Source organism: Podarcis bocagei, assembly GCF_964188305.1.
Source record: "Podarcis bocagei genome assembly, chromosome: 14".
In the NCBI taxonomy this organism is placed as follows: Eukaryota; Metazoa; Chordata; class Lepidosauria; order Squamata; family Lacertidae; genus Podarcis; species Podarcis bocagei.
In genome coordinates, this window is record NC_138139.1 from 14,321,052 (window position 1) to 14,347,929 (window position 26,878).

The 26,878-nt window shown below is 41.8% G+C and overlaps 2 protein-coding genes across 3 annotated transcripts in view; one reads left to right on the forward strand and one right to left on the reverse strand.

Moving 5' to 3' along the window:
• The window catches only part of FAM227B (family with sequence similarity 227 member B), a 117,649-nt gene that overhangs the window by 34,309 nt on the left and 56,462 nt on the right, over positions 1–26,878 (reverse strand). The gene's annotated exons all lie outside the window — the stretch shown is intronic.
• Positions 1–26,878, forward strand: part of FGF7 (fibroblast growth factor 7) — a 55,116-nt gene that overhangs the window by 479 nt on the left and 27,759 nt on the right. Inside the window, exon 2 of the mRNA XM_081170095.1 lies at positions 9,794–10,389. Within this exon, the coding sequence (XP_081026221.1) occupies positions 10,104–10,389 (286 nt within the window). The 5' untranslated portion in view covers positions 9,794–10,103. The remainder of the gene's footprint in view (positions 1–9,793; positions 10,390–26,878) is intronic.

A 26,878-nucleotide genomic window follows, 5' to 3' on the forward strand; every position in this document is an offset into this window, starting at 1 on the left:
TCTTTGTGAGATGACTCAAAGGCTTATGTAATCTGAGCTATCTCAATAAATCTCTCCCATTAAACCCGTTAAGATCTCTAAACTGGCTCTTCAGAAACACAGGGGCTTAAGAGTATATTGGAACGTTGTTAGAACTTAATCTGAAGACTGTTGGACAATTCATTTTAAAGTAAGAGGAATGGAAACAGCCTGACAAGACCAGAAGCAACAGAGGTGTTCAACTAGAGTACTAGACTTCCATTTAGAGATAGAGGATTGGGTTTACACAGAAGCCATTAGAATGACTTGTAATGGGAGGCTGATGAAGTCTGTGGGATTCTGGAGAGCTATGTTGACATGGCTGGTAGTCCTGGTGAAATTCTAGTCATTCCATAGGATGTAGAGATGGCTTAAGGTGTTTGAGAAGATTGCTCCGTAGATTACTCAGGGTGATCATGGAGGTGGTTCTTACACAACTCCAGGTACTGTTAGATGGAAATTGATTGTATAGATCCATTTCAGTATCATTTGAGACCTGATTTAGGGCATCCTGATGCTACTGTTGTGACTGGAAGCAAAGGGCAGCTGTTCTTCCAGTTACACATAGAGATACAATGGTACCTTGGTTCTCAAGCTTAATCATAAATTCAGCCTTAAACACCCGGCGACAGAGCGCACATCTTTCGCCTCTCGGTCAAAACCGAAAGAGAGATCACACACAGAGAACACTCCCAGTTTGGTGTAGTGGTTAAGAGCGGTAGTCTTGTAATCTGGGGAACCGGGTTTGAGTCTCCGCTCCTCCACATGCAGCTGCTGGGTGACCTTGGGCCAGTCACACTTCTCTGAAGTCTCTCAGCCCCACTCACCTCACAGAGTGTTTGTTGTGGGGGAGGAAGGGAAAGGAGAATGTTAGCCGCTTTGAGACTCCTTAAAGGGAGTGAAAGGCGGGATATCAAATCCAAACTCTTCTTCTTCTTCTTCTTCTTCCCGTATGTGAAACATAGCCACGCCTCATGATGTGAGACGTCACTCAGAACTGTTAACCCTGTAAGTTCTGATTCTCTTCACAATGGTTGGACAGTGTTCTCAAAGCTACCAGCATGAGTCTGACCAAACTGTGGGAGGCAGTGGAAGACAGGAGTGCCTGGCATGCTCTGGTCCATGGGGTCACGAAGAGTTGGACACGACTAAATGACTAAACAACAACAACAACAACAACTGCAAAGAGGGCCTCTTTGACCATGGCAGCACAACTGTAGAATGGTCTCTTCAGGGAGGATTGCCCAGAAATTGAATTCATGTTTTCAGTTTCCAGTGCATGGCAAATACAGTATTTTTTGCACCATAACACTCACTTTTTTCCTCCTAGAAAGTAAGGGGAAATGTCTGTGCGTGTTATGGAGGAAATGCCTACGGGTGGCGTGCCTACGGATTTTCCTCCTCTAAAAACTATGTGCGTGTTATGGTCGGGTGCGTGTTATAGAGCGAAAAATACGGTACATGTTTGCTCTCCTGGGCCTTTTAAACATCAGCTGGGTTTCTGATATGGTCAGTGCTTTTTTCTGGGGGTTCTCAATGGTATGCAGTACCAGCACCATTTTTCTAGAAGTAAAGCACGGGATATGGTGCTTTTTAATTTGATGATTTTATTGTCATTGATGTTTTATTGGATGTTTTACAGCTATGTTGATTCTAATTTATCACTAAGTGCCATGGTGAGAGTACTCTGTACAGAATGTGTGGGATATCATTGTTAATAATAGATAAATTATAATATGGATGGGATTCTAAATCTCCTCCACTTGTGGCTTATCTCCCCAGAGTCTGTCTTTTCAGCTAAGCTGCTCTACTGAAAATGAGTTTGGGTAAGAAAAAAGTCTGGTGTGTGTGTGAGAGAGAGAGGTTATGGGGAGGTAAGCAGTGAACATGAGAAGGGTTCCTGACCCACATACTCCCATTTGCCCTAAAAATTGGAGACCTTAACTTAATGTGAGGTAGCAGCAGACCTGGATTTAAACAATTTGGTCTATCGTATCACTTTCTGTCCTCTGTTGTGTCTTGACCCACCATTATCTGCATCTCTCTAGTAATAGTAATGTAACTTGTAACATATGTGTAAGATGACTGCACTGTATAGTTCCATACTGATTAATTTGTCAAATACCAGCTCAGTCTATTAATAATATCCTATAAAATTTCCACCTTTGCTTTTATAATTACTGAAAATTCAGCCGAGAGTCACCATATTTAAAAATTGCCTTCAAATGACTTGAATAATAAAAAAATCAGTTCTGTAAGCTTAAAAAGATTTAAGAATCATTTGAATAAATGGGTCTGTGAGCGAATCAGCTCACACATTCAGTTATCTTTTTTTATCAAGATACAGAAGTCTGTACTAGACAATGCATATTGTCAAGAAAGTCTATGCTATGTGATCTGTTGGTAAAATAACCCATAGGAATTCCAAAAATTACTCAAACTGGTTTAGTCCCATTAAAGTTAATGGCCTTACAGCAGCAGAAATGGCATCCAGATTCCTTAATCATCCTTAAATACATTACTCAGGAGTAATCCAAACCCAGTGGGACTACTTTGGAGTAAGTGATATGAGACCATAGCCATGAGCTTCAGCAGGACTTAAATATACAATAAGAAGCAGAAACTGCTGATTGCCCTAATTGTTCACTTATGTCAATGTATCCACATATCTGTTATTAAGACCTTTTGTAAGTTTTATTTACAAAGGAGTCAGTTGGCCTACACCATTAGCACACTTCTAAAAACAGTGGATAAAACCGTTTTAGATTTCCAGAAGTTGCATCATTATGGATTATTGTTTTAGCACTGCTAGTTCTCTCTAATATGATGTTGCTCCCAGAGGAATACTGATTAAAACAGGAACCAGATGTGCTTTCTATGACCAGATTGAAAAAAAGATAAACAACTACACTAGAGAAAATCAATTGAAATAAAAAGAAAGCCCCAAGGGCGTTTCTAGAAACATGGACTGGTTTGGGTGGCAGTGGTGACTATGTAAGTATTTCAGAAGAATGGGGCAGGCACTGGAAACAGCTCAAAATAAAAAAAAAATAAAAATCCCTCCCAGACTTAAAAGGGGAGGGGGGATTGCTGGGACCACCAAGATTCTCAAAAACATGTTTTGATTGTGCTATAAGAACCAAATCAAGGTTAAATAATACATTTGGCCCCGACTAGAATGAAGGCTGGAGAAGCTCCTCTGTGAAATAAAAAATAAAAGTTCCAGGTTTGGAGCATCAAAAGATACTCCGGATGAACGTGGAAAGGATTCTAAATATAGCACCTATCCAGACATTGTGTTAGTGGAGCAGTACAATCACTTCTAACCGGCAAAAGACAAATTTATTATGATACATTTCTGTTCTGGAGAGCTTCCCTAGGGCATTCAACACTTTCAGGATGGCAGTCCATAGGAAAACCGACAAGCTCCCCCCAGGAGAAGGGGCTGCCCATCAGTCCTGACCATCCTGGAAAAACAGGCAACCCCTTAGACTTATACAGTAAACCAGGGTTTTTTAAAAAGACAACCATGCTAAGGGTATGGCAGAACAATCTTGCTGAAAAGACCAATAAAGCAAAATGTAAACCCAGTAAGGTGAGGGATCGGAAGTGGGACTGAATCTAGAACTCCCAGTCTACTCTCCCGCTTGTATTATTTCGTAAAATTTATATACTGCTTGGTTGTAAAAACACACACACAAAAACCTAAAGTGGTATTGCCGTGGCTGAAGCTGCTAACAGTTTTAGCAGCTGGCTAGGCAAACATTAAGATCCTCACATTTGTCCTGGACTCTTTGCTCCCTGCTTTATTTGGAGATCTGCCTTCTTTCCATGGATGGGTATATGCTTGGCTCCCTGTTGCAGGAGTGCAGCCACTATTTTGTACTCATCTCAAGCTAGATGGGGCTAGCTCCCTTTTTATGCAAACAAGGCACTGTCTTCAAACAGTGCTTCAAAATGCTAATCTGGCTCAAGGAAATTGAAGGCAAGAAATAGGACCTTTGGGTAATTAGGAACTCTTCCTTCATGTCTGTTTCATGAAGCAGGTAAGCAAGTATGAATATTATAGGATATTTATTAGCTTTGGGATTATCAGCGGCTACTGGCCACATTAGCTATATTCTACCTCCACTGTAGGGATGCGGGTGGTGCTGTGGTCTAAACCACAGAGCCTCGTGGGCTTGCTGATCAGAAGGTCGGCGGTTCGAATCTCCACGACGAGGTGAGCTCCCGTTGCTCGGTCCCTGCTCCTGCCAACCTAGCAGTTCGAAAGCACGTCAAAGTGCAGGTAGATAAACAGGTACCGCTCCGGTGGGAAGGTAAACAGCATTTCCGTGTGCAGCTCTGGTTCGCCAAAAGTGGCTTAGTCATGTTGGTCACATGACCCGGAAGCTGTACGCCGGCTCCCTCGACCAGTAAAGCGAGATGAGCACCGCAACCCCAGAATCGTCCACGACTGGACCTAACGGTCAGGGGTCCCTTTACCTTTACCTCCACTGTAGAAAGGCAGTGGTCATCACAAGTGGGGAGAGTGGTCTGCACTCAGGTCCTCCTTGCATTCTTCCCATAGGTGAGCTGCTGTGATGACAGACTGCTGGATGAGATGAGCCATTGGCTTCATCTAGCAGGGCTTATCTTCTTGTGGAATTACAAGCCAAAGAATCAGAGTTGGAAGGTATCTTCCAAATGGGTATCTTTTCTCATAAAGGTAAAGGTGACGACTCTGGAGTTGTGGCACTCATCTCGCTTTATTGGCCGAGGGAGCCAGTGTACAGCTTCTGGGTCATGTGGCCAGCATGACTAAGCCACTTCTGGCGAACCAGAGCAGCACACAGAAATGCCATTTACCTTCCCACCGGAGCAGTACCTATTTATCTACTTGCACTTTGATGTGCTTTCGAACTGCTAGGTTGGCAGGAGAAGGGACCGAGCAACGGGAGCTCTGCACTGCATGAAGTACTGTACTATTAATATCGTGGGCACTTTTGCTGCATGCCTAGAGTAACCTATGAGCATGTCAGATGGTAAGCAAAAGTCTTATTAGACATCCAGGGATTCCATGCTCATGTAAACACATGTTGTTTGAAATGTAATTTGGAATTTAAGAGTTCTCAAACTTCCTCACGTTTCTTCTCGAACTTCATCCTACCTGTATATATGGAGAAGCATTTCTCCAATTACCCCTTAGAATGGATCCAGGAAAAAATATCACAATGGGATTTTCACACTCTTTGCCCATGATGTGGGCATGGGAAAATGATGTGACAAAGAATTTCAGAGAAAGATCCCAGTCAACTTGTCACAAACGGTGTACCGGTGTACTGATGTCTTTTCCCATGCCAGCCATGTTAGATGGGAGAAGTTAATTGTCACTGTATAGGTTTTTAAAAACTGGTTAAAGTACAGTATGTTAGCCCTCTGACCCACGCCAAAGAACACCATTCAAGACAACTGACAAGACATCAGGCTTATAACTCGGTTTGAAATAGTATGTGAGGTATAGACCTAGTATCTGTGCCAGCAAGAAGAAACTCATAAAAATCCTCCAGGATTCCAAGGACTTAGAATTTTAAACAGCTGAAAATGTCAGGTATTCATGAAAAAGTTGTTTTATTTGACCCTACTCCTACTCGATTCCCACAAATCCATCCTCTTTCCCTGTTACAAAATAAACACACTGAAGATCATTCTATCAGCATTTTTTGTATTAACATTCAGCAAGGAACTATATAAACATTTCCAGAAAATGCAGCTTACTATAAATGTGTTTGCTCACTGGGTAAAACCCCCTTTTTTGGTTCATGCTTAGGATGCCTTTGCTTAATTGAGACTCTTTGCCAGAACCTTCTTTTCACTGGGCAGGCACCTGCTTGGGGTTGACTTCAAGCTGGAAACTGGACTTCTAAGGGCCAAACTGGACATGATCTTTATCACCTTGTCTGTCCTGGCATATTTGATAAACAGGAGACACAGAGGGCCTGAGCCGGATTGGTTCCATGGCATAAAGAGATTTGTAGCTTTATTTCTTTCCCCCTGCCAGGACACAGCTAAAGGAGAAAGTGGAATGATTACTACTAATGAATGGAAAAAATAAAAGGAAGAGATACCTGATAATTTTTTAATCCAAGATGTAACTTGTCAGGCAGAAGATAATTTCGACCCTTTAACTTAAAAAAAACAACAACCACCAGCAGCAAGAGTTAAAGGGTTAAAGCAAAACTCTCCTAGGTGGGCCACAATGAAAACAACGCCAAAATTATTGTTTTTTAGATTTCTTTTTCTTGCAACACTTCAAACGAAGCAGAATAAATTACTGACATTCTAACAAACCCTTCCTCCAAGGGACCCCCAAGGCAAACAAGCAAGTAAAAAAACAATGACCAAAAAATTGGTCTTTCATAAACGTTTATGGGGGGAAAGAAAAAGTCTTCCTGCCTGACCAATGGAGCTTATATTACATATCTGAATGCTTTTAGTGGCATAACATTTTCTGTCAGTGGTTTAATATTTTTCAGGTTTTTTTTTTTTGTTATCTCTCATTGTTTTATTTTTCAATATTTTAAAATATATTTCAATAAAATATTGATTCAAAAATATCAAAATCCACAACACTGAATCATGTTGAGTCTCTAATCACCTTTTCTGTATAGCTTGCTGGACTCCAAATCTTAGCTGTTGATCCCAGTTGCGGGTCACAGACTGAAGCAAATAATTGTTCATTATACAGGAGCCTAATTTTATTTTAAATAATTCTTTTGCTATTTCACAGTATGCAAATTCATAGATCACCAGCCGGTACAAGTATGCACCATCAACAAACCAGAAAAGCAAACAGAGATGAAGATTTTGGGCTCGGCTTTGCAACATTTATTATAAAATGTGTCTTGAAAAAATGTTTTCAAGTACACAGATTTATCCATTGACATCCCAAGAATGTGCTGTTTCGCTGACCCGTATAAGAGACGTTTAAGAAATAAACTGCTTTGAACACCTGGGGCACATGCTCGAGAATAATTTTACACAATTTAGCTACCACTCCTACACACACTAAATACCCATTTATACATTCAACAGAGTATTACAGCAGAGTCAAGTTTAACATTTATAAGAGGCAGGGACATCACAAGTATGAGTCAGTTGTCCCACCCAGTGATATTTATCATAGTCAGCCGGTTTACTGGATTTACACATGGAATGACTGTCAATTAGTAAATTAGAAAAGTATTAGTACTGTTCCAACTTTCACACACCTGCTGAACTCTTCTATTCTGTTAGGCCTATGCAGGCACTTAAGAAAACATATCTCCACACTGGTTTTCTGATTTCGGACTTATATTAATATGGTATTTTTTGTATTGTTTTATGTACAGCTGTTAACTGCCTTGATATGTTCTGTATGAATTAGGGCAATATAAATATTTTAATAAATAAATAGCTGGCAAGATGCTACATACTTAAAATGAGGTTGGCTCATTTTATCCCCTTTTTGACTGAAATAGCAGGCTTATCCACACTCACCTTTTGCCCGATCTTTCAGGCAAAGGTTCACATTTATAAGCTCCGTGACCAAATGTGGGTTTCTTTTTTGCTCCGGAGCTTTCCCCATGAAAAGCTGCTCTTTAGTGCTCAATTGGCACAGACATCAAATCAGGTTTTCTGCAGATTGCCCCCTGCTCTGATTGAGCTTTAAAGAACAGGCTTTCATGGGGAAAGCTCTGCAGCAAAAACAAACAAACCAGGTGCTCAGGGATGGAGTTTTAAAGCACAGGCAGCGCATGGAAAGAGTGGAGGAAAGGTAAATGTGGATGGTGACTTCTTTGCGTGGGGTCGGTTGGAATCTCCTGTGTGGAATTGAGTCAGCAACCTCCTGGGCATGTTTATGAATCATAGAATTGTAGAACTGGAACTTTTGAACAATTGTTATTTAAATTATTTATAAAATAGTTGGAAAGGTACCATGAGGGTCATCTAGTCCAACCCTCTGCAATGCAGGAATCTTCTGCCCAATGTGGGGGTTGAACCCATGTCCCTGAGATTAAGAGCTCTACCAACGGAGCAATCGAATTCTTTTGGGTTGCATGCTATTCTACCATCTTGCTTGGGACTTTTCCTTTGGAGCTAGTGTTTGACAAATATGCTGGCTACTGGATGAGCTACTCTCTCTGGGAGACTTTGAAGGTTGCCACTGAGATTTAAAAGTTTTTTTGCAATGTGTGGAGCGAGTAGAAAGGTTTGTAGGAATCGGTGGAATTAGCTTGTTTAGTTACCATCATTTCATTACTTGAGATAAAGAGGGCTTTCCACTTAGATTAAGTTTTTACTAGAAAGGTGACTGGAAAATCACCAACATGTGGAAATAGTAGAGGGAATGTTAGCTAAAGCTAGCAGAGCCCCTGACAGCCATTGTCCTTTTACTGAGGTCAGCAGCTGGTCCAAGGCTCCCCTTTGCATTGGCTCTGTGGGAGCCCTCGTACACAATATAGGAGCAGATTCATATAACACTAGCTAATTCTAAGGTGTATTGCCCTCCATTTATGTTTGTGTTCCCATTATGAGAACCATGTAGGTGAAAAAACGCACTTGCAGAAAGCAGAGAACACAGATTAGCTCAGTTTTCGATTGACACTGATATGATTGATTATGCACAGAAGCATTTGTTAGCTTATATATTTTTTGGATTTTTTCTAACGCCCTCAATCTGCCTTCCCTGTAAGAAATAACAATTCTGTGCCATTATCTATGGGAAACAATGATCGGAGAGGAATCAGCAGGCTTTGGAAAATGATTCAGAAAAGAATTACGCTTCACTAAATAAGGAGGCAATGCAAGCAGTGCATGAACTGGAGTCAGAAAACCCAGTATTTCTAGAAAAGTGGCAGGTTTGAGATTCAGGGCACCAGCCATGTTGATAGCTCCCTCTGATGACCATAGAATTCCACACAACATTTTATTTTTGTTCATGCAGTCAACTGACAGCTGACTGCTTGTGTCCTAATTGCTTCCAAGAGAGGTCAGCAAAGGTTTTCGTTTAAAAAAAAAGCCTGAACAGACTTAACAGTGCACATACACACACACACAAGTGTGCACGCACACGCACACATGCTCGCACACACCCTCTTGCGCGCATGTTGATTTATGGAAACAATTATGATTCTGTCGCAGTCTTTCTTGAGCTCCGAAAGTTTGTAGCTACAGTAGAGCGTCTCATGTTGCAAAAGGCAGACAACAGAAATGGAATACTTGTGTGTCCAGCTGTTATCAACAGGAGCAAGTAAGTCATCTGTCTTCTTTAAAACATCTTAAAAGATTTCTTAGCTGCTAACAGCATTTTCCGTTGTCATGATTTTGTAGTATCAGAAGCAATGCTCTCAGTGTCTTGTGAAGCAGTGGCAATGGAACTGTATATATACGGACTATGTAAAAAATAGAACTGAGTGTACTTTGTCCTGATAAATCTTAGATACCAGAGCAAGCTTTTAGGGAAATTACTACTAAGACAAATACATGAAGCAATCAAGTGAAAGAGGATGCAATAGCGGTTTTCTCCTGAAGAGTTTGGCAATTTAACTGAATCATCAGACTCACTAGAAAACTACAGAACAGGAGAAACGAGGGCTGCATATCAACATTTAAAATGCCATGTTAATGACAGAAATTCTAGCTCACATACACATGAACCCTTTCCCCTCCTACTGTTTTATTCCCATAGCGTGAAAGATAGTTGCTTTGCTTATGTAATGACCATAAAAATTTATGCATACCACTTTCTTCATAGATCTTTTGCTTTCAGTGCGAACAGAGAATACAAGTAGCAAAGGAGGACGCAGCAGCCAAGCTTATTGCAACCTGTTTCTTTAAAGGATATCCTGGCTGAAAGGATTTTTAAGGGTCAATTCTCATCGATACCTGCATCTTAAAAATAGTAAGGACTGGAATTCTGGAAGAGGGAACAGTCGCTGGTTAAATTACTTTACAATTCAAGGGAAAGGCAGAGGAGGACAGGTCAATGACCAAGGAAAGACGATCTACTGAAGACGGATTTTTTTCATTATGTTGTTCGTGAGTACCCAGAACACTGCACTATAATGCACAAATGGATATTGACATGGATCCTGCCAACTTTGCTCTACAGATCATACTTTTACATTATCTTCCTCGTGGGCGCTATATCATTAGCTTGCAATGACATGACCCCAGAGCAAATGGCTACAAATGCAAACTGTTCTTCCCCTGAGCGACATACCAGAAGTTATGATTATATGGAAGGGGGGAATGTAAGAGTAAGAAGACTTTTCTGTCGAACTCAGTGGTATATCAAGATTGATAAGAGAGGCAAGATTAAAGGAGTATTGGAGCGTAACAGCAACTACAGTAAGTAATCTCTCTCCTGCAATATGAATGGATAGTTTTGTATCTCTATGTACTGTCAGATTTTTTTCTTCTTAGTGTAACTTATGGTGCTCTAGTTTTTTTAAAGCATACTGACTATGCCTTCCTAATAATGTGGCAGGACATTTGGTACTGATTTTGAAATACGTCATTTTCAAGAATACGTTTCCAATATGTTGTAGATCTGCTAATGTATTACTGGCAGCTGGCAACTATTAACAGAAAAAGACTATTATAACAAGTGAATTAAGGTTGTTAAGTATTAAAAGTTTCAAACCACAAAGCTCTATGCTCATAAAATTATTACGAAATATTAAAGAATGCCTGTAGTATACACCCTACCTGTAAGTATAATGTCTTAACACCATAGGAAAACTTATCCACACCTCAAATAGAAGCAGAGACAATGATGAATGATACCTTGCAAAAACTATCCTGCAAAACTAGCCTTGCAAAAAAAACCTTTGCCAAACCTGGAATGAAGACAAATTTCTTTCAGGGTCCTTTTTCACCACAATGATAATAAAATGTAACAGTATTTTCTTCTGTCGCGCCATCCATGATTTTTATCTATTTAGCTTAATAGGGAAGGCAACCTATTTTTAAAACCTGCAGGAGATTGTTAAATGCCAATTTTGATGTTGACACACATTTCTTGAAAGATTTTTCATCCGAGAGTATTTTAATAGCATTATATATAGATCTTATGATAGTATGTGTTTATTGTGCACAGGTAAGTACTGTAAATCTATTAAAAACAATTTAACAATAATAAACAATATATTTCAGTGCTGATGATAATGGTAAAGAGTAGACCACCAATTCTTGTACTTAATTGTGGTATAGCACATGCTGTCTTGGGAAATAGAGATCTGATCTACTCAATTCTCTGTCTAAGTACTTATGAGAAACATTCAGCATGGTCTGTGATTCACCTTCTTTTAATGTTGATGTCTGTATTAGTCCATTTTAATCTTGCAGGCAGGCAGTTGGAATAGACCAAATATCAATGTAAGGACAATGTAAAAACAAACCTAGAGGTATTTTCTGGACCCTACTACAAGCAGGGACCCACTGATATGCCAAATTCAAGTAAACAAAACAACAAGATACCAGCATGTTCCATAGAGAACAGAGAAAAAATTCTCCCCAATTTCTGCAATGCTGAAAAAGAGAGCCATGCTTGTGTTTTATCTCTACATTTGTTGTCTCCTACATTTCTGGATGGGTTTCTAGCACCTCACACTGACCAACAGTGATAGAAACAAACTTTTAATAGGTTAGCTAATGGTTCAGTTTATCATATTTAAGATATGTTTTAGGTCTTTGTTTCACACAATCTTGATTTTGGTATATAGGCTAATGCTTTTAAACTAATAAAGCAATCTTGTTGGATGTGGGATTAGAAGTTACAGGAACAAAAAAATGTATATACCTTTTGCATAAGTTTGGGAATATAACATGTAGCTAAGACTGACTATCTTAGGTACATTGCATTTAAATGTACTTACACGTACAGCATTGTATTAATATCCTTCTGAAAACTGCGATACAGTTAACACACAAATAACTGAAAAAAGAAGACTGAATTTTCGTCTATGCCTCAACCATCTCATGTATCAGGAGAAGCCTCTATCACCCCTAACTTTGAGTAATACTCAATTAAACTGATTGAATTTACTTTCTTTCAACATGCTGAAGCAATCGTATTGATTTCAGTATATCCAATCCAGAATCAGTGTTCTGAACTGAGGACCCTCATTTCAGCACTCTGCAGGTGCTCCAAATGGCATAGGAAGATCCCATACAAGCAGGCTTTTCACTTTATAAGTTAGGGTATCTCTGTGCATGTAGTACTAATAATACTAATGTATAAAGCTGTACCTGTCCACTGGAAAAAAATGGGGAAGTCCTTACACATGTGGCGGTCTGCATAGGAACTGGAATTACTGGATAATCAAATTGCCAATTTATGCAGGTGAGGGTCTTAGGTACGTTAATCTGAAACAAATACTTTTGAGATGACCTCTCCATATGCCAAAGTATCTTGTGAAAGCCACAAAATCATGTCACTGAGTATTCACACCATCACATTCTATTAAACCCAGATGCCTACATTCTTCCTTCTCTAAAATGAGCAGAAAACAGAAATCATTGAAGAGCAGTTGCATTCTAATTTGTTTCTACACCAACTCCAAGTAATACAGAACAAAAGAGAGTACTGGAAATATGCATGCATAAGATCAATTTCGAGAGAGAGGAGGTAAAATATGTAAAGGCTAGAAAATGGATATTACTGAATGGGCAATTTTTTCCCTCTGCTGTAGGTGTTGCAATGAAAAAGAGGCGTGTGCCACTATAGCTACAGTCTGTGAGAAACAAATGGGGGCGACGCTGTTAAATGCTGCTCCACTTCTCTCTATAAACCAACTCCTATGTCTTTATAAAAATAAAAAAATTCCTTCCAGTAGCACCTTAAAGACCAACTAAGTTAGTTCTTGGTATGAGCTTTCGTGTGCATGCACACTTGGTCTTTAAGGTGCTACTGGAAGGAATTTTTTTATTTTGACTATGGCAGACCAACACGGCTACCTACCTGTAACTGATCCTATGTCTTTGCTATCTAATCTGACACCATGCAATTGCACTTAGGGACTAACTAGATGTTTGTAAATATGTGCCATGGTGCCCCAGCCCTTGATCATTTAAAAGAAAATCAGATGAAGGAAAGGAAAAGGAGTGTCTAATCCTTCCCTCGCCCTCTGTTTCTCTACCCAAAATCTCTGCCCTTGGCTTTCCCCCGTAGGGTTGAAAGAACATGTACTCTTCCATTCATTTTTCCTTGTCCGCCACGTCTTTCTAGATTGTGAGCCTCAGGGTTGGGACTGCCTTAGGATATTGTAGTGTTAGAAAAGGTTCCAGTTGTTGTTTAGTCATTTAGTTGTGTCTGACTCTTCGTGGACCAGAGCACGCCAGGCACTCCTGTCTTCCACTGCCTCCCACAGTTTGTTCAAACTCATGCTGGTAGCTTCGAGAACACTGTCCAACCATCTGTCATCCCCTTCTCCTTGTGCCCTCAATCTTTCCCAACATCAGGGTCTTTTCCAGGGAGTCTTCTCGTCTCATGAGGTGGCCAAAGTATTGGAGCCTCAGCTTCAGGATCTGTCCTTCCAGTGAGCACTCAGGGCTGATTTCCTTCAGAATGGATAGGTGTGATCTTCTTGCAGTCCATGGGACTCTCAAGAGTCTCCTCCAGCAACATAATTCAAAAGCATCAATTCTTTGGCGATCAGCCTTCTTTATGGTCCAGCTCTCACTTCCATACATCACTACTGGGAAAACCATAGCTTTAACTATACAGACCTTTGTTGGCAAGGTGATGTCTCTGCTTTTTAAGATGCTGTCTAGGTTTGTCATTGCAAGGTTCCAGTAAGATCAACCAAAATTATCAAGGGGATGGAGCGACTCCTCTATGAAGAAAGGCTGCAGCGTCTAGATGTTTTTAGTTTAGAGAAAACGTGAGTAAGTGGTGACATGACAGAAGTTTATAGAATTATGCATGGCATGGAGAAAGTGGATACAGAAAAGTTCTTCTCCCTCTCTCCTAAAACTAGAACTTGTGGGCATCCCATAAAGCTGAATGTTGGGAGATTTCAGACAGTCAAAAGAAAGCACTTCTTCATGCTGTGCATAGTTAAACTATGAAACTTTCTCCCACAGGAGGCTGTGATGCCCACTAACTTGCAAGTCTTTAAAAGAGGATTAGGCAAACTCACAGAGGAGAGGGTTATCGATGGCTGCTAGCCAGGATGGCTATGCTCTGTCTCCACAGTTAAAGGTGTAACGCTTCTGAATATCAGCTGCCGGAAACCACAGGAGGAGAACGTTCTCTTGTGCTCCAATCCTGTTAACATGGATCTAAAGGAGCGGGTGGCGCTGTGGTCTAAACCACTGAGCCTCTTGGGCTTGCTGATCAGAAGGTTGGCGGTTTGAATCCCCGCGATGGGGTGAGCTCCCGTTGCTCTGTCCCAGCTCCTGCCAGCCTAGCAATTTGAAAGCACACTAGTGCAAGTAGACAAATAGGTACCACTGTGGCGGGAAGGTAAACGGCATTTCCTTGTGCTCTGGTTTCCGTCACGGTGTTCTGTTGTGCCAGAAGTGGTTTAGTCCTGCTGGCCACATGACCCGGAAAGCTGTCTGTGGACAAATGCCGGCTCCCTCGGCCTGAAAGCGAGATGAGCGCCACAACCCCATAGTTGCCTTTGACTGGACTTAACCATCCAGGGGTCCTTTACCTTTACCTTTAACCACATGGGACTATAGATGGGCAACTGTGAGAATAGGATGCTGGTTTTCCGCAAGCATATAGTCAGCCACTGTGAGAACAGGATGTTAGGTTAGATGGGCTATTGGCTTGATCCAGCAGGCTTTTTTATATTCTTAGAGCTGATTCTATAAGCCACTCTGAGAGCTAAAGGATGACATAGGACATAAATACCTTAAAGTAGGTGCACATCTGAATTTTGAGGGGTTTCAATGAGAGAGAGAGAGAGAGAGAGAGAGAGAGAGAGAGAGAGAGAGAGAGAGAATGAATCTATTTGATGACAACAATATGGAGTGGAAAAACAGTGGGTGGGTCAAGGGCTAGGTAGCCCCTCAATCCACTGCTTCACTGCTCAGAATCCCCACTGCTTTGTTTTTTACACAAGCCAATGATGGGTCCTTGCACTATGTGCTTGCGCAGAAATGCAGTTAGTCCCTTAGTTTGAAAACCATGAAGGTTTCTAGCTACCAGATCTCTAACATTCTACTATTTGCTGCAATACTGAGGGCAAATAATTTTGCTGGTTTCAACCCAAGCTACACAAACATACGGTTTTATAGGATGGCTCATTTATATTCTGATGAAATATCTATTCCCCGCTCTCCAGTCCACTTCTTCTGAAAAAGCTAGAACTGAAGCTTCTTGCCCAATAAGTAAGGTGGATTTCCATCTCAACTTTAAAGAAAAACAACGACGAGTGATTTGTCTCCTGCAACCATTTTGCCTGCCTTTCAGTTGTCAGACCTCAATCATCCCCTAGAATTCTGCTGCTAAAATATCTGTGATCCACTTCGTGGACTTTTCTGATTAAAAGTGATATAGAAATATTTGACATGAAACAAAATATTTCGCCAATCTCATCATTCAGAACATGTGGCACCACTCATTAAAACCCTATGGGGGTTTCTTATCCACACCTCTGTTCAGTCCAGGCATGCCTAACAAGTCCACATTCTTACACTGAAAACCCTCTTTGGCTTCTCATATACCCTTGCTCTGACTTTCTATTCTCCACATCTTGTATTGTCAGCTCTCCAAAGGTTCTTTGCATGCCACACACTCTCCTTTGCTGCCCCTTATGCTTGTAATTCTCTCTGAAAACACCTAGATCAGGAGTGGTAAATGTGGTGCCTTCCAAATGTTGCTGGACTACAACCCCTATCAGCCCAAACCAGCATGGCAATTTTTAGGGGATGATGGGAGTTGTAGGCAACAATGTCTGCAGGACACTACTTTGGCTACCTTTGAACTACTTGATACTACAGTACTTCAAATCCCTTCTTCAAAACTCATCTCATCCACGAGAATTCCCCCTTTGTTCCCAGCGAAACTAAGCCTGAATATATGCAATTAAACTTGTGTATTTATTTTCAGTTCCACCTGTCTCCATGTTCCATGTTCCTCCTCGTCCTTTCCTGTTGCTCTCATTGAAATTTAGATTGTAGGCTCATAGGAACAGGGACCTGTCTTTTTCTCTTTTTTATGCACACTGACAGTTCTACATTATTAATACGCTAAACAAATTTGGGGACATTTTCTAGAGAGCTAGTTCCCCCCCATTTCCATGTACTATGTAGCTTGCTTCCCTGAATCACCTAGAGATTCTTTTATGCTTTGTGTGGTGCTCCTTATATGTTTGCAAAACTCTGTGGTTCATGTGTATTACTCTGTTTAGAGAAACATGCCAAAGGGCGAGGTCTTTCCGCCCTTTCCAACCGTATTAGTCTATGGCAGGCATGTCCAACAGGTAGATGGTGGCATGAAGTTTGGCCTCCCCTCCCCTTAAAAAGCTCAACAACTCCTGGCAATGACAATGGGTAGATCACAGCTGGTCTTTTTATACTGTGAGTAGACTGCAGTGTCTTGGGAGTTGGACGTGCCTGGTCCATGGGAATTGAATACAGTCTGGCATTAACTAGTTTTATGTCATACCAAAATACAGTCATACCTTGGGTTGAAGGAGCTTCGGGTTAAGCATTTTTGGGTTGTGCTACGCGGCGACCTGGAAGTAACAGAGCGGGTTACTTCCGGGTTTCGCCGCTCGCGCATGCGCAGACGCTCAAAATGACGTTGCGCGCATGCGCAGAAGCAGCGAATTGTGACCCGGCAGACGTGGGTTGCGTTTGCTTCAGGATGCGAACAGGGCTCTGGAACGGATCCCGTTTGCATCCCGAGGTACCACTGTACATTCTTAAGTAAATTCTTTACAAACTATATGAAAAGTAAAACTGCATTTAGCTCCGTCCTACTGTGAAGGTCCCAGTGCTATACACAGTGTCAGCCTGATTCAAAAGACTTATTCTGGTATGTCTGAGGGTAGCACTGGCAGAACATCTCTGTAGGTCTAATAAAATATAAACTGTGTGTGTTATGCTGGTGCAGTTGTTGATACACCTTGTTCTATGGGTGTATTTAACTTTTGCACCTGACTTCCAGATTCTTAAAATAGTAATTTTGAATCTTTCACTAACTTGCATCAAAACAACCCCTTATATTTTCTATTTTTTGGTTATGGCTTCAGATAATCTCATTTGCACACCACAAACCCCACTTGTCTTAAAAGAGGCATGAACAGCTTGTGACCCACTAAGCTGGAAACCACCTACTTGGTCAGGTATGGCAGCTCACGGATGACTCTAATTTTGATTGGTTGCTTGAGCCTGCAGAAGCATGTGGGTTGTGCCTATCGGGATACAGTACATGGCTGGTGGGCTGCATTCATTCAGCTAACAGGTTACAAGTAGTGCAGGCCTAGATGAGAAGAGGGCTGATGGCAGCTGCCCCTATTTAACCCCTCCTTAGGGACAGCCCTGCTCTGATATACCAAACAAATTCATCTGATAGCCAGAAAGTATTACAAGACGTAAGATGAACCTTCTCTTTAAGAGTCAGATGCTGGAGAAGAAGCCAAACTTTGACGATTTGTTCTGTCACTTATATAAAAAAAAATCACTATAAATTTCTTAGGCTAATCTGGATGCTTCTGAGAAGTATTTGCTATTAGAAATTTTGCTAGCTCAAGTCATCTAGGGCAGTTTACAGAAATCAATTTGCCTGCTTCAACCTTGTATTTTAAACGAATAGGGGGCAAAAGTGTGACATCATCTCTATCAGCATGTCTGGATTTTCTCATGATTAACATTACAGATTTCCAAAGCTGGAACATGTGGGGGATTTCTGTTTCCAGTTAGATCTGTGCTCTATAAAGCAGATTGCAAGAGTACAGAATAGCATGGAATTTACCCATGACAAAGCTATGTATTTTGGATTTCACACCAACATGAAAGTGCATGGTTTAAGCCACTAATATATAAAATGTGCATCAAGAGAGCATCCTTATTCATATTTCATCTAGGTACTATACAAAACAGAAAGTAGGCAAAGCCACCTTTCTCTCAGATTGAATGCCCAAACCATCAATATAAACTGCCAAATAAAGGATGCTTAAAGTTCTTCCCTCTTTTCACATTAGTCAATGTAAGTATGCAACCATCTTGATAATATAATAAAATAATAAGTAAAATGTCATGCAGATGAATAAAGCACTCATATTCTTTATGGGTTTTTATTCAACACCTTATAAATCCTGAAAAGAAAAGAAGCAAGCGACAATGTCACTCAGCATGTTGATGACGTGCCCTTTGTTTTATTGATCTTATGTGGTTCTAAATTACCACAGTCTTTGGGATCGTGAGCAGAAATTTATCAAATATGTTAATGTAACATTCAATACTGGTTTGTGTCTATGAAAACCCCCTATATGCCCCCAACTGATTATGGTATTTTGCAGCTCTCTGAAGTCATTGTTTTCACAATATTTAACTTAAAAGGGCTGGGTGATCCTGGCTAATCAGAGATCACATAGTGAACATTTTGATACCATGTAAAAAGGTAAAGGGACCCCTGACCATTAGGTCCAGTCGCGGATGTCTCTAGGGTTGCAGTGCTCATCTTGCTTTACTGGCCGAGGGAGCCAGCGTTTGTCCGCTTCTGCAGACAGTTTTTCTGGGTCATGTGGCCAGCATGACTAAGCCACTTCTGGCGAACCAGAGCAGTGCACAGAAATGCCGTTTACCTTCCCGCTGGAGCGGTACCTATTTATCTACTTGCACTGGTGTGCTTTCGAACTGCTAGGTTGGCAGGAGCAGGGACCAAACAACAGGAGCTCACCCCGTAGCGGTGATTCGAACTGCCGACCTTCTGATCGGCAAGCCCTAGGCTCTGTGGTTTAGCCCACAGTGCCACCCGCGTCCCCTGATACCATGTAACGACGGGCTACACAATTACATCATTGTGGATAAACAAAGCCCCCCACCGTTACTTTGTTTGAATGAGGGAGAGGCAAAAGAAGGAGCACACCCCCATTCCTCAGGTGACCAGGCCTATGTTTCTGACATGTCTGTGCTGCATGGGAATGGGGCATCAGCCCAGATTACTCAGCAAAGGGAACAAAATCCCATTTCCACTCTCACCTGCCCATATCTGAACAAGCTTGCAAAGGGGTATGGGGGGGAGGGTGAAAATGTTTTTGCAATGCAACTTCATTCTGCAACTGGACCTAACAGTCAGGGGTACCTTTACCTTTACCTGATGCCTAAAAACAATCACAAAGAAGCTACCTTGGCAATTAATTGGTAATTAAATAAAAAAGCAAACTGTGACATCCCACTAAGCTATACAAAGCCAGTCAAGTAGACCAACCCCACAGGCACCAGACCTAGCTTGCTTTTGCTAGATGCCAAAGAATGCAAAACAAGTAAACTACCAAGCAATTAGGAAATCACGTACGTGACCAGGTTGCTGCATCCAGCTTACGTGGTGCAAGTCTGGTTTATTTGATATAACCATCTGCCCTACCTATTGTTGTTGTTGTTGTTTAGTCGTTTAGTCGTGTCCGACTCTTTGTGACACCATGGACACCCGCAGGGGTGTGGCATGTGTCCTGGGGGTGTGCCGGGTCGTGCCACCTGCGGGGGCGCGGCAACCAGTGCTGGCAGGGGGGCAGCCGCCATAGAACCCCACTGGGATCATGCTGCCGGGGGCGGAATGTTCCCCCGCACCCCTCTTCCTCCACCAGTGATGCCAGGCCCTCCTGTCTTCTACTGCCTCCCGCAGTTTGGTCAAACTCATGCTGGTAGCTTCAAGAACACTGTCCAACCATCTCATCCTCTGTCGTCCCCTTCTCCTTGTGCCCTCCATCTTTCCCAACATCAGGGTCTTTTCCAGGGAGTCTTCTCGTCTCATGAGGTGGCCAAAGTACTGGAGCCTCAGCTTCAGGATCTGTCCTTCCAGTGAGCACTGGAGCACCATGAGACAGCACTGCAGGCTTCCCCCTCAGACTCCTCTACCAAACTCCCTCAAAAATGCCCCTCTTTAAAGTCCTGGTCATGACTTTAAGGCGACCATGTGAGGGCGATCTGGCTGCGACATCTGCCACCCCATTGATCGCCAGGGTTGATTCGGCTGATCTGGCTGGCTAGGCGGGTGTCCCCTTCCTCCCTCACCGCTCCATGTGCGTCCCTCCCGAAGCTGCGCGCTCGGTGGAAGAGGACGACCATCCCAGATAGAAGGAGTGTACCGTTCTTCGGTCAAGGGTATACGAAGGGTCATGAGAGCTTTGCCTGTCAGATTTCTTCCTGTAGGGCTCGTATTAAAAGTGTAGCAGCCATGCCTTCCTTCCCCAACATGTAGGCGTAGTGATGGGAAAATAGAAATACATAAGCCAAAGCTGGCAAATTGGCTTCTTCTTAGCAATTCTCAGTAATATGGCTGCAGGTTGGCTAGTTGTAGCTACTCAGTTTCCTTTTCACTATTTAGCTTTTGTGATGGAGGAGGGGAATTGAACTTCGCAACTCTTCGCAGAGGAAACTACATTTCCCAGTGTTCATTGTAAGGAATGAGTCAAATGGGTTGAGTCCCAAAGCTTGTCAAGGTTTCAGTCTTCGCTGAATGGGGGGGGGGGGTCCTAGCAGGTGTTCCTGTTGTCGCAGCTCCAACAAACCCATTTTCAGAACAGTTGCCATGATAAGATGGCGGCACCCAGGCTTATCAGACTTTGAAAAACTGGTATCACTGGATCATCAGTTTTTTGAATTAAAGTGCAATTAATTGTTGCTGTTTTGAATTTTATTGTGATATCATATTCCTTAGTGGGTTGTGCAAGTCACTGTTCTGAATAATAGGGTTTTTTTTGGGGGGGGCAGAGCGCTGGGGATGTATTTATAGAACCAAAGGGTGGAAGGTGGCCGTCTGTAAAGGTTTGGGAACCACTGCGTTAAACAAAGCAGAAGGTGTGAGGAGAGTAAATTGCCATCGTGGAATGCCCACTTTCCCAAATTGCATCTTGCACCATTGTGGTATAGCTTATGGCATCAGGTTGAGACAATACCTCTTTAGTCAGCTCTTTTGGTGAATGGATGTTTCTCTGCCCGCTGTATTGCTGCACCATTGTTGTGATTTTGTTTGGTTCTGCGGTTTTTAATCTAATGATTTTTAATAGATTGTATATTGTTTAAATTGTGGTTATTTATCTAACCCGCCCTCGGACCAGTCGGTGAAGGGTAGGCTGTATGTATAAATAATGAATAGATAAATAATGTAGTTCAGCCAAATAGCGTAGTTAAATGATGGGGTTCAATTTTTTTTTCTGGCAAGTGCACTCTTTTCCAGTTGTCAAGAATATGATGGATTGCACTCTGGTGCTGGCCTTGCTGCAGTTTGATCCATAAGACAGGGGCACCCTTTACCTATATCTTGCATTGGTGGAAAAAATACTAAACAATCTGATGGAATTCAATAACATTTGAAATAAGTCTCTAACTTGTCTTTATCATATGGTTCAGCCTTGGAATATTTGACAACAGGTGTTTTTGAAAATGCACAGTGCAAATTCTCTTTCCCTCACCTACTGGATAATACCAAACATTTATCAGAGTAGAAGGCAAGCGTGTAAATAAATATAATAGGAAATGGATTTCAGCCAAAGAGCCCTGGCAACTCTCAATTAGCACTGGAAGGATTAACGTTTTGTACGTCTCTAAAGTTACATTTCAGCACTGATGTTCCCAGGTGTATATTTAGTGTGCATACATCATTATGCAGCAGATATAAATTAAGCTTTGAAATGATGAGCCATTTCAATAGCAACGGTGTCCTAATTCTTGGACTGGCACCAACAGGAATGCCTGCTTTTACTATCTGAGCTTCTTCTTGGACATCAAGTTGGTGACTAGGGAATAAACGTGATGAATAATGGTACAGCAGGCCACCAACAGCCAGAAGAAATCACTCTGCAGCTGACAGAAATAACTGTTCTTCAGCTTGGGAACGAAGGGCAGAGTGAGAGCCAAAAAAACACTCCCATGAAAAAAGCGCTGATTGAAACAGATGTGAGACAAAGTCTTGACCTCTCAAACCTATGCTTCGTTGCTCTTCTTTGTGCTTTCTCTTCTTTCTACTGGCATGTTTCAGACACAACAATGTTATGCCTTCTGCCCAGATGCTCAGTCCGCAACCTTCTCCTCCTATACCTAACTTCACTGCTTGTTAAACCACAGCTTCCTGTTAAATCTGAAGCATTTATTGGACTACAAGTTATGATATGAAACCAGGATCAGATCAGGCTGCAGTCCTAACTCCACTTTCCTGGGAGTAAGCCCCACTGAATTAAATAGGTCTCCCAATGGTTAAGACTCTGCTGTAAGATTGTTACATCTGAACCAAGCCAGTGTATTCTACCCACATTCCATCATTTCTCATACAAATCTGAATATTGCACAAGCAATATAATGGGTGTATTGTAATAGCTTGAGTGTGAGCTGTGATTTTGAGGTCCCCTATTCACACATCATTGGCAATGAATTCTGTGTGCAGTAGTGAGACAAGTCACTTTTTCTCAGACTTAGCTCTCCATTTGCAAAACTGGGGTAACAAGACTTACAGGGCTGATTTAAGAATTACTGAGAGAATCTATATGGCCCTTTTTGAACACTCAAAAACTTTTACTATCAAATGTAAATATTATTGATAGCAAAGTCATGAGATGAAATGGTTTAAAACGGTTTCTCTACATATCAGTATCAATTTGGTCTCTTTTTATTGCTTGCTTTGATTATTTAATTTTCCAGCTTTGTGATTTGCAACACTCCAAATTTTCTACCGTCTGCATCCATAACATAACAACATGTTGATGTGCATTCTAGGATGTATTAAAACAATTTTATTTGACCTGTCATATGGCAGTCTGGACAAATAAAAACAGATTTCATTCAATTGAAGAATTATATGCATTCTTACTTTTAATTATTGTTACCTAGTCCATACCAATAAAATCAATAGAATAAATAAATGGATGGTTGGTAACCAGAAATGGGAGACCTGCTTCACGACTGCAAGTAACTGCAAATAACATTTTTTTGTCACTTGCCTGCTCTTTTTGCAGAATTGTCACGCATATATGTCTATTTCTGGCAGTTATAAATGTCAGTATCTCTTTAGACTTTGTTCAGTTTCAGGGGTCCCCTCCTAAAATATTAAAATATATTTTAAAAAAACTATCTTAATTTAGGAAAAATTATATGTACCCTACCTAAACTAACAGGCTGCAATCCACTTGTTTGGGAGTAAGCCCTATTGCACTGTTAAATTAAAAAGAGAACAGAGGCCAGTTTCTATAGCCACTGTACTATTAGCCTATGAAAGTTTCATAACACATGATATCATTTGTATGCCTGGAAAAACTTCTCTGTATAACGAACGGTGCTGAAAACTTGGAAATGGATATTCACAGATGTGGCTGACAATTGCACACACAATTCAAGAAAGGCAGTAAAAACAATAATGAAATCAATATGCCTTATTAATTTGTTATGATTCCAATTTTGAAAGAAAAAAACCCACCCAAGTCAACTTGGTTATAACAGGATTGGCTGATTTACATATAACTCTATGTTGTTGTTGTTGTTGTTGTTGTTGTTGTTGTTGTTGTTGTTGTTGTTGTTGTTGTTGTTGTTGTTGTTGTTGTTATACCACCAGTTCTACCACCTCCTTTGGGCTAGAATGCAAAAGGCCCCATACTACTTGGAAAAGCTCTACCAGACAGCATATTAAGGATGCGGTTGAAGCAGTAAATATGCCTTCCCTGCTGCCTTCACAGCCATTGAGTAGGTCCGATTATGAGTCCTCACCAGGGCTTGATAGCATTTGACTGGAGTTTTTCTCCATTTGAGGTCAAGCTATCTTCTGGCTTACTTCATTGCCCCAAGCTTTGGCTCAATGGCATTTGCTTAATATTTTGTATAGGGTGAGGCCTCTAAATATAATGTGCCAAGATCTTCAGCTAATGTAATCTGATACAGCTCTATTCAAATCAATGCTCACACGTCAGGTTGTCATGATAGGAGTCTCTAGACTTATTGGGGAAATGACCCAAGTGTAAAAGCAACAAAAATGTCTGAAGTTAAACAGATGGTGCATCTGGGAAAAAGTTAAGCAGGGGTTCTATTTACACTTTTCAAGCTGCCGTTCATGCTTTCTTCTGAGGACAATCAGCCGCAGCTCTTACTTCCCTTTCTAAAGTTTGCTAGAAGAGGTTTGATCCGGAGGGAGTGATAGTTGGAACAGATGAAGGGTGACAGTAATAATGGCTGAGCTATGATCATGCTGAGCCCAGCTACCCCTAGCACTGATTGTGGGTGTGGCTCTGAAACCAAACACTCAGTCAACTTCCCATGAGCTGGGAGATTTCAAATGTGGTGTGGAATGGGCATAGACAAGGTTGGGGACAGCTGCCCCCCATCAAGTAATACAACAGAAACACTCAACTAACTGACCAATCACATCGGTCCTGCCCCCCCCAAGAAAAATCCTGGCTACACCCATGTATATGGTCATCAGCATTGATTGGGGGTAGGTTTCATTATTATGCTGATGAAATCCAACTCAATATTTCTTTAAATAAGCATATGGGAGTTACCAGGGACACGGGTGGCACTGTGGGTTAAACCACAGAGCCTAGGACTTGCCAATCAGAAGGTTGGTGGTTCGAATCCCCGCGACGGGGTGAGCTCCCGTTGCTCGGTCCCTGCTCCTGCCAACCTAGCAGTTCGAAAGCACGTCAAGTGCAAGTAGATAAATAGGTACCGCTCCGGCAGGAAGGTAAACGGCGTTTCCGTACGCTGCTCTGGTTTGCCAGAAGCGGCTTAGTCATGCTGGCCGCATGACCCGGAAGCTGTACACTGGCTCCCTCGGCCAATAAAGCAAGATGAGCGCCGCAACCCCAGAGTCGGCCACGACTGGACCTATTGGTCAGGGGTCCCTTTACCTTTACGGGAGTTACCACCTCTTTCCTGAACCACTGTTTGGATGCTTTTAGTCAATAAGACACGAGGGAATGAAGTAAGACTGAATCCAGGCAAGACAGTGATTACACTGGGGGTGGGAGGAATGCTCAGGTCTTGGACTATGTTAGTATGGTTGTGGTAGATGGGATTGAAATATTCCTATTTGAAGCCCAGGGATGCTCCATGGGCTCATCTTTGCTCCAGGATAAACAAGAAATAATGTTTGCCAGTGCTGTATATCACCAATTGCATTTGTTACGTAGGCTCTTCCCCTTCTCAGGAAGAGGTGATCCTGCCATGCCAAATCTTGGTTTTGTAGCCTCCAGGACCGACATACCTGTAGTCCATGTGTTTCTATTCCCATCATCCCTACGGTGGCTAGAGATGTTGGGAATTTTAGCACAAAACACCTGGAAGTTACAAAGTTGGGGAAGGCTAGACTATAGTATAATGCACTCTAGGGCTGTTGTCAAAGATGACTTGGTTTTGGTTAGTGCAAAATGCTAGAGTACATCTCCTAATACAGTGGTGCCTCGCAAGACGAAAATAATCCGTTCCGGGAGTCTCTTCGTCTAGCGGTTTCTTCGTCTTGCGAAGCAACCCTATTAGCGGCTTAGCGCTATTAGCGGTTTAGCGGCTATTAAAGGCTTAGCAGCTTAGCGGCTAAAAGGCTATTAGCGGCTTAGCGGCTTAGAAAAAGGGGGGGAAGCGAAAAAAAAATCACAAGACTCGCAAGACGTTTTCGTCTTGCGAAGCAAGCCCATAGGGAAATTCGTCTTGCGAAGCGCATCGAAAAACAGAAAACCCTTTTGTCTAGCGGGTTTTTCATCTTGCGAGGCATTCATCTTGTGGGGCACCACTATAAGCATTTGGAGACATGAGCATATTCAAGTGCTGATTTGCACTGGCTACTAACTATTTGCTCCTGGGCCCAGTTCTGGTTTTAACCCTTATAGCCCCTCATGACATGGGACTTACATCCCCTAGGGATTGCTTCTCTGTGTATGAGCTGTTTATGTTCAGCTGATAAGCTGTTTAGGGAAGCTTTTAATATTTAATAGGTTATTGTATTTTAGTGTTTTGTTGGAAGCCGCCCAGAGTGGCTGGGGAAACCCAGCCAGATGGGTGGGGTATAAATAATAAATTATTATTATTATTATTATTATTAGGCCCTGCTCTGTTTACTTCCCGCACAAGGGATTAGACCCGTGGGTCCCCAGATGTTGTTGAACTACAACTCCCATCACCCCTAGCTAGCAAGGCCAGAGCTCAGGGATGATGGGAGTTGTAGTCCAACAACATATGGGGACCCACAGGTTGAGAACCACTGGATTAGAGCATCTACTGCTAGGAGCAGGGCTTTAACAGCAGAGGCCCCAAGGTCACAGACTGACATCCTTGCTGAGATTAAAGAACATAGAGCTGTTTTCATATTTTGATAAGGCTGCAAGACCTTTTTATTCCCGTGAGCGTCTGATGTGCCTTGTTGATTTGGCTTTTGCCTAGCTGGAGGTTGCATTTAGTTTAATTTGTTGATTGCTATTGCCTGCTTCAACATTGTTTATTGAAAACATTTATATGCCATGTTTCCTACACCCAAAGCTTACCTAAAATCAACAACTTTAAAACATAATAAAACAACAGACAAGTTTTAGGGGAAGAGAACTGTTGGAAGTGATCTCTCTCCCCCAAGAGTGGTTCCCTAGAGTTCATTCACTGCATATGTTCCCATCTTTAAATACACAACCCCTTGCATTTCGTTTTGTTATGCCTTGTAATCTGCAGTATTTTGTAATAAAATGGCCAC